This window comes from Juglans microcarpa x Juglans regia, chromosome 2S (genome assembly GCF_004785595.1).
Source record: "Juglans microcarpa x Juglans regia isolate MS1-56 chromosome 2S, Jm3101_v1.0, whole genome shotgun sequence".
Taxonomy (NCBI): Eukaryota; Viridiplantae; Streptophyta; class Magnoliopsida; order Fagales; family Juglandaceae; genus Juglans; species Juglans microcarpa x Juglans regia.
Window position 1 is genome coordinate 27,755,808 of NC_054597.1, and position 7,775 is coordinate 27,763,582.

The window sequence follows — 7,775 nt, forward strand, 5'->3', positions numbered from 1 at the left end:
AAAAATTAAAATAAAAAATAGGCTAAAACAACTTAATAATATAATAATAATAAAACACAAGAGACAAAAAGGAAGTAACTACAGCTGATACACGCGATCGAGCCACCTCCATGACGTTTCTCGATCACATATCAGGCCATCTCTATTGTGGCCGACCACGCCCTTGACCAAGCTGGGAGCCGCAATGCTGCCTCTATGGTTTGTTGTACCATTTTTCTTATCTTTTTTCCTATTTTATCATAATTATTAAGTTTATAAATTTAGTTTGAGAATATATTTTTCATTTTTCTAAATTTTTAGTTGATATTTTATTTTTTCCTTTTAAGATTATTGTACCTTTTTTTTATTATTTTAGTTTCTTGGTTGCTTTAATTTTTAAACTTTGGCTTTTTCAGATTATTCTTTTTATACAAAGAACAATTGGACCTTTTTTTTTATTTGTAAAAGCTATCATATATTTATAACTATTTTTAAGAGGTAGGATGACTGATATTGCCATGTCAGCTTCTGATTATTGACACTAGATGAAAATTTTCTATCTCTTCGTTTGTTTTCGTAGATAAAATGAGATGAATTGAAAAAAAGTTAAAAGTTGAATAAAATATTATTAGAATATATTTTTTTAATATTATTTTTATTTTATAATTTGAAAAAATTAAAATTTTTATTTTATTTTATGTGAAAATTTAAAAAAATTATAATAATTAAATACAATGAGATGAGATAAAAAAAAAAAATTTATGAAAGTAAAGGAGATAAATGGATAAGGAGCTACGTACATTGAGAGTTTTTTAAAATAAATGCGTAGAAAGTGAAAACTTAGTAAATTTTTATAAACCAATGATTAATGTGATGAAGTTAAAGTAGATAAAAATATCTATGTTAGTTTTTTTTTTTTTCTTTCTAAATTTGTAGTCTTAGTTATACTAATTAATGTGACATAATTTTTGTAGATATTTTAGTCATTGATTTAAATAATAAAAAATTAATTAAAATAGAGCATGTTAGCTGGCATTAATAATGAGTAAGAAATGGATTTTCCTATTATAAAAATAGATTCTAACCAAGTAAACAGAGATAAAGGAAGAAAGATAAAAACAGGGCCTATTTTTTCTGGTCCGGCCGAACGACCTAGTTGCTCTCCACATTATGGTGATCCTTATTTCTAGAAGAAGCAAAACCATCAAACAAGCATTTTGGTATCCTCCATTGAAAATGGGGAAGAGCTGGCTTCTTGCTGTTCTCCTCTCTATTATTTCCACTGAAGTTGCCTTTTCTGTGGGTGTTGGTGTTGGTGTTGGTATTGGTGTTGGTGTTGGCAATGTAGATGGTGGCGGTGGTGGAGGCGTTTGGGTTGGTGGTGGGAGCAACAGCCCAGGGCCATCTGTTTCTGGGTCTTCGGTTCCAAAGCTCCAGAGGGCTTACACTGCTCTCCAGGCATGGAAATCTGCAATCAAAGATGACCCATTGAAGATTTTAGACACTTGGGTTGGCTCTGATGTCTGTTCTTACAAAGGAGTCTTTTGTGCAGACTCTCAAGATGAAATGGATGCACCAACTGGCCTTGTTGTTGTTGCAGGTATAGATCTCAACAAAGCAAATCTTAAAGGCACTCTTGTCAAGGAGCTCTCTTTCCTCACTGATATATCTCTGCTCCACCTCAACAGCAACAGATTTTCAGGCACAATTCCTAACACTTTCAGAGATCTCTCATCACTCCAAGAGTTAGACCTTAGTAACAATCTCTTCTCAGGTCCTTTCCCTGTAGTCACTCTATACATTCCAGACCTCCTTTACTTGGACCTCCGTTTCAACAAATTCTCAGGCCCCCTTCCTGAAGATCTCTTCAACAAGAACTTAGATGCAATCTTTCTCAATAACAACCAATTTGAAGGCCAACTTCCGCAAAATTTGGGGAACTCTCCAGCTTCTGTGATAAATTTAGCTAATAACAATTTCAGTGGAAACATCCCAATAAGTCTTGGTTTCATGGGCTCTAAACTTAAGGAGATATTGTTTCTCAATAACCAATTAACAGGTTGCATTCCTGAGGGAGTTGGGCTTTTCACAGGCATGCAAGTTTTGGATGTAAGCTTCAATTCCTTGATGGGTCATCTGCCAGATACCCTATCTTGTCTAGAAAATATTGAGGTTCTCAATTTGGCACACAACGAGCTATCTGGGGTTCTCCCAGACCCGATTTGTTCTCTTAGAAGCCTTGTGAATCTCACTGTTGCCTACAATTTCTTTTCCGGGTTCAGCCAGCAGTGTTCCAACCTGTTCATCAAGAATGTGGGCTTTGATTTCTCGCTAAATTGCATCCCTGGGAGGGACATGCAGAGACCTCGCCCAGAATGTTCAATGATTCCAGGAGTTGGGCTGAATTGTCTGAGAATCCCTGCTGCAAATCCTCTTGTTTGTGGTTCAGTAGTTGCCTCATCTCCATGAGAGTAGAGTTTACAGGTACTGATATTCCCGTACAACAGGTTGGTGATGGCTGTCTGATTATTAAATACCAGCAATTAATGATTGGAGCTTCCCAATTTATTTCCTCTTTAAATTAGCTCATCTAACTTGCCATTTATCATATCCATCTTAAACCGATTGGACATGTCCAGAATTGCAGGTTGGAAGACTTTTTTCAGTATTTTTTTTTTTTTTGGACTAAATCCAAGATCTTAGTAACGAATATAGAAATGTATATGCAGTTTACTTTCTTTATCACGTTACATCTGTGTCCTATAAATTAAAGTCGTCTGTCTTCATCCTGGCAGGTTGCTAAAGTCGTACTTTCACACGCATGATGCCAATGCTCTAATAGATGCTTTCCATTACAAATCATTGTCGACAAACAGTCATATATATCCAACTTGTCTTATAACTTGAATTTACCTTTGATAAGCGTACTTCTCAGCAATCCATCACCCGGATGGTGTTAGATTCTCAGGCCTGTTATGAACGATATAATATAATTTTTTAATATATTTTTTATTTTAAAATTAAAAAAAATTAAATTATTTATTATATTTTGTATAGCAGTTTGAAAAAATTGTAATAATTATACAAAATGAGATAGTTTAATTTTATGTAATCAAATTAGCCCTTAATTTCATACCGCTGTGTTTGAATGTTGAAGTGAGTTGAGTTGAGTTTAGATGATAAAATATTGTTAGAATATTATTTTTTAATATTATTATTATTTTGAGATTTGAAAAAAGTTGAATTATTTATTATATTTTGTGTTGGAATTTAAAAAAAGTTATAATGATAAGTTAAGATAAGTTGAGATGAGTTGATGATCCAAACGAAGCATTATCAATCTCTCAACCCGTGAAATTTTTATTTTAAGATTGATAAATAATACAATGTAAAGATGAGCATCCTCAATGGATTAGCTAAAAGCTTATATTTAGCTATTAGAACATAAAATGACATCATAATGGATTAGTTAAATTCCAAACTACAGTCGCTTTCAAAACAATTTTCAAATTTGAAATTAACTATTCATATATCAAATACATTTTATATCAATTATTTCTCTCTCTATTTTATATCAATTATATTTCTCCCTTTTAAATGACAATTGAAAAAATATAATTAGAATATAATTTTTTTTCTCGGCATAATTAGAATATGATTACTAATTAATATATAATATTATAAATAGTAAAATATGATAAAATAAAATAAATTCATAATTAAAATATTTTTAAAATATTTTTAAAATTATTAATTATTTATTATTATATAATGAATAAATGGATAATTCAATGTGGAGATTTGATGTAAATAGGTAAATTTAAATTCATCTTATATTATTTTATTGTCATATAATAAAAAAATAGCTATTCCAATGTGGAGACTTACGTAAATGGAATAGCCAAAAGTTAAATTCATATTACATTCATAAAAAATGTACTTTAACTTTAGCTAATCCATTGAGAGTGCTCTTAGAGCATCCTTAATGGACTAGTTAAAATTTAAATCTATTGAGTATTTAGCTATTAGAGAGTAAAATATACTCACAATAGATTAGCTAAATTCTAAATAATTAGAATTTAGTTAAAGTTACTTTCAAAAGTTTTTTTAAATTTAAAAGTTACTGTGCATATATCAAATATATATTTTATCAATTATTTATCTCTCCATTTCTTTCTATCACATATTTCATTATAATTGATATATTAATTTGAGTTAGTGATATATTAATTTAATTAGAATATGATTATTAATTAATATATAATATGTAGAATAATAAAATATGATAAAATAAAATAAATTAATAATTAAAAAATTAAATATTTTTGAAATTACTAGTACTCATTACTATATAATGAATAAATGAATAATTTAATGTAGAGATTTAATGTGAATAATTAAAATTAAATTTATTTTATATTATTTTATTATTATATAATAAAAAAAATAACTATTATAACGTGTAGATTTATGTGAATAAAATAATTAACAGTCAAAATTTTTTTACATTTATAAAAAATAACTTTTAACTTTAGTTAATCTACTGAGAATCTTTAACAAGACAAGCTCATGCCTTGCTAACTTGCACTCTCGGGCTAAATATCTTGTGCACGGATGCACATCAGAATCCATTGGGGATTCCACAACAGCAACGCGTGCGCACATCCAGCGCATAAAAAGCATTACTTAGCCGTAAAATGTCTTGAAAATCATGATGGCATGTATGCGGTCCAGACCGTCCATTGAACACGGCACAACAACTTACCACCTAAGTTGGACATGAGATGAGATAAAATTTTTATAAATAATAATAAAATAATTTATGAATAATAGTGATATAATTTAATTTTATAGAGATTTGAAAAAATAAAAAAAAATTGAATAAAAAATATTATAAAATTAAAATATTATTAGAATATAATTTTTTAATGTTATTTTTGTTTAGAGATTTAAAAAAATTGAATTATTTTTTATTTTTTGTTTGAAAGTTTAGAAATTTGTAATTATTAATTTAAAAAAAGTTGTAATGATTAGTTTGAAAGTATTTGTATTTAAATGATGTTTGATAATGAAATGCGATGGTATGAAAATTTCGAGATGAAATTTTTTCCAAACAAGCTCTTAGTCACCTCTACTTCCATGAATCCTATAACGTTCATATTCCAAGTCAGGTCTTTTTCTTCTGATTTATAGAGGATTTTGTGTTTGCAATGATATGATGGCCAGAGTCAAAATCTTTAAGAAATACTAAGATATAAAATAAATAATTAAATTTATTTTTAACTTTAAGTGTTTTAGATAAGTGGTTATTTAACATTGTATTAGAGCAAAAAATTCTAAATTCAAACACTAATTCTATCTTATAATTTAACAATGTAAAGATGGAGCATCCGCGAGATCTATCCAGAGTCGAAAGAGCTATTGAGTTCTCATCTATTTTTCTAAAGGTCTCTTATCCATGTGAGAAACAAGAGAGCATATTTACTTTCTTCTTTAAAACATCAATAAAAAGATAACATACAAATCAACCGATCTCTCAAAGTCAAAATCATTGATGCAACATTGACATGAAAAATTCTACTTATAATTAAGTGTAGAAGACTCATTTTCTACACAACTCAAATGCCATATTGAAAATTTTTAAAACTTAAATTTTTAGACTTATCATCTTGCAAGTTAGTTCGTACATATGATCAATCATGTAAAACGTGTATCCTCCACACATATATGTTTCACAACCTCTCGAAAGTACTAACTTTTCATAGAAAATAAACAAGAGAAACGCAATGGGGTCAATAGTTAAAAACCGGCATTAGATCTCACGTTTCAATACTTTCATTCAAATGTACCGTCCAGGCCAAATCTATAGATTGCCAATACTAAATAGTAACACCTTCCTCATGAAGATTGAAGGGAAAGCAAGAGCACACGAGAGAGATCAACTCAAAAGGTTTCCTCAACATTGCAACGGATGAAATAATTGAATGAACTTATAACAGTGATAGTAGTGCTCTTATAATCCTAGCTCGTAAATTAAGCAATCCCAAGTCAAATGAAGAAACAACAGAAACATATATAGGAGGATATCATGCAACATATTCCTCCTCACCGATAGACCAGCTGTTATACCAACTGTCATAAGTTTTTTATGAGTTTTGGAAGGTCTGGTTGTACATGCTTAAATTAGCTGCATAATTTTTAGTGACTTAAGTAAATTTAGTTGTTCTTTTATAAATCCATCAAGGGAAGATACACTCTGTAACAATATTATAAACTGAATAGAAATGCTCATCTCTATCTCATCCTGTGAGAAATGATTTCTGAAAAATTCTTCATGGAATCAGAGTTGATGGGAAGATAGGGAGATCTTCTTTATGCAACTGTCTAATATGTCTTCCAGCTCCAATACCCCTTCCTCTACCATCTCCACTGATGACTATCCTTATCCTGTGACACAAAACTTAGCAAACTTTGTGTCACTCCACCTTTCATCCACAAACTTCCTTCTATGGAAGACACAGATGATTAACATCCTTGAAAGCTATGACCTTCAAGGCTTTATGATTGGCAAGACTCAACCATCACCCCAGCTTATTGCTATTGGCGATTCTGAGCCCCAGTAGAACCCAACCTTCTTAAAATGGCGCAAAACAGACCGCTTGATCAAGGGGTGGCTTATAGCCACCTTATCTGAAGAGGTCATCGGCATTGTAGTTGGGCTTACCATTGCTACTGAAGTGTGGCATGCACTGGTGCATACTTTTGCTCGTGGCTCTTCTGATAGTAGTCTTGCTCTCAAGCAAAGGCTCACTTCTATCAATCGTGGATTCAATACTCTCAGTGTGTACCTGTGGGAATTCAAAACTATCTTTGAAGAGTTAGCCGCCATTGGGAAACCTGTACTATATCACAAGAAGTCTTGGTGGCTTCTGAATGGTCTCGGCAAGGACTATGAAATCTTTACTGCCACCATGCTCTGCCCTCCCATTCCTCTCCACTCTGAAATTGTTACACTTCTGGAAAGTTATACTGATAGGTATAAACTGGATGTACCAGAGTCCTCACCTATGGTTTTTTATGGACAAAAGGGGAGATAAAACAAGAAGAACCAAGGAAACTTTGCTTCCTTCAATTCAAAGGGTCGGGGCTTTGTTCAAGGTAACCAGTCTGGCTAGAAGTCCTCCAACTCTCAGTCTTGTGGTCTAGCCTCCAACTCTTCGCAATCTTCCAATCCTCCTGCACCAAAGGATGAACTTGTTATTTGTCAGATTTGCAATAAAAGGAATCACACAGTCATCTAGTATTTTAATTGTTTTAATCACTCTTATACTGTTGACAATGTTTCTTAGAATTTTGCAGCTATCAAATTGGATGAACCTTAAGACACAACTTGGCATCCAGACAAGGGTGCGACATATCACATGACCAATAATGCAGGTAATCTCCATTCTCTCACACCATATCATGGTACTAAAGGTGTCATGGTTAGGAGTGGGGAAGTTCTATCTATTACACATATTGGAAAAGGAAATGTTGGGCAAGGCTCTTCTCAAATCATTTTAAATGATGTCCTTGATCTTAGGAAAAATTTGTTGTTTATTAGCAAGTTAACCTCTGATTTTCCTCTCACTACTCAATTTGATGGTTCTAGTTTTGTGGTAAAAGACAGGACCACATATAGAATAATAGTGACGGGGAAGAAATGGAAAGGGCTGTATAGTTTTGATGATGTTCTACCAAATCCTACTGCATCTGCTGCTTATTTTTCAACAAGATTTCGAAAAACAAATAAGGCT

The 7,775-nt window shown here is 31.5% G+C and overlaps 1 protein-coding gene across 1 annotated transcript; it reads left to right on the forward strand.

Annotated features, from left to right (window-relative positions):
* The first annotated feature begins 1,084 nt into the window (after positions 1 to 1,084).
* LOC121251646 (leucine-rich repeat extensin-like protein 4) lies at positions 1,085 to 2,838 on the forward strand. Its single transcript, XM_041150944.1, has 2 exons — positions 1,085 to 2,463; positions 2,627 to 2,838. The coding sequence occupies exon 1, from the start codon at positions 1,150 to 1,152 to the stop codon at positions 2,446 to 2,448; it is 1,299 nt and encodes a 432-aa protein (XP_041006878.1). The 5' UTR covers positions 1,085 to 1,149; the 3' UTR covers positions 2,449 to 2,463; positions 2,627 to 2,838.
* Positions 2,839 to 7,775: the final 4,937 nt, after the last annotated feature.

What these genes read in the sequence shown, in the direction of transcription:
- LOC121251646 (XM_041150944.1), top strand. Translation starts at nt 1,150, where the DNA reads ATGGTGATCCTTATTTCTAGAAGAAGCAAAACCATCAAACAAGCATTT.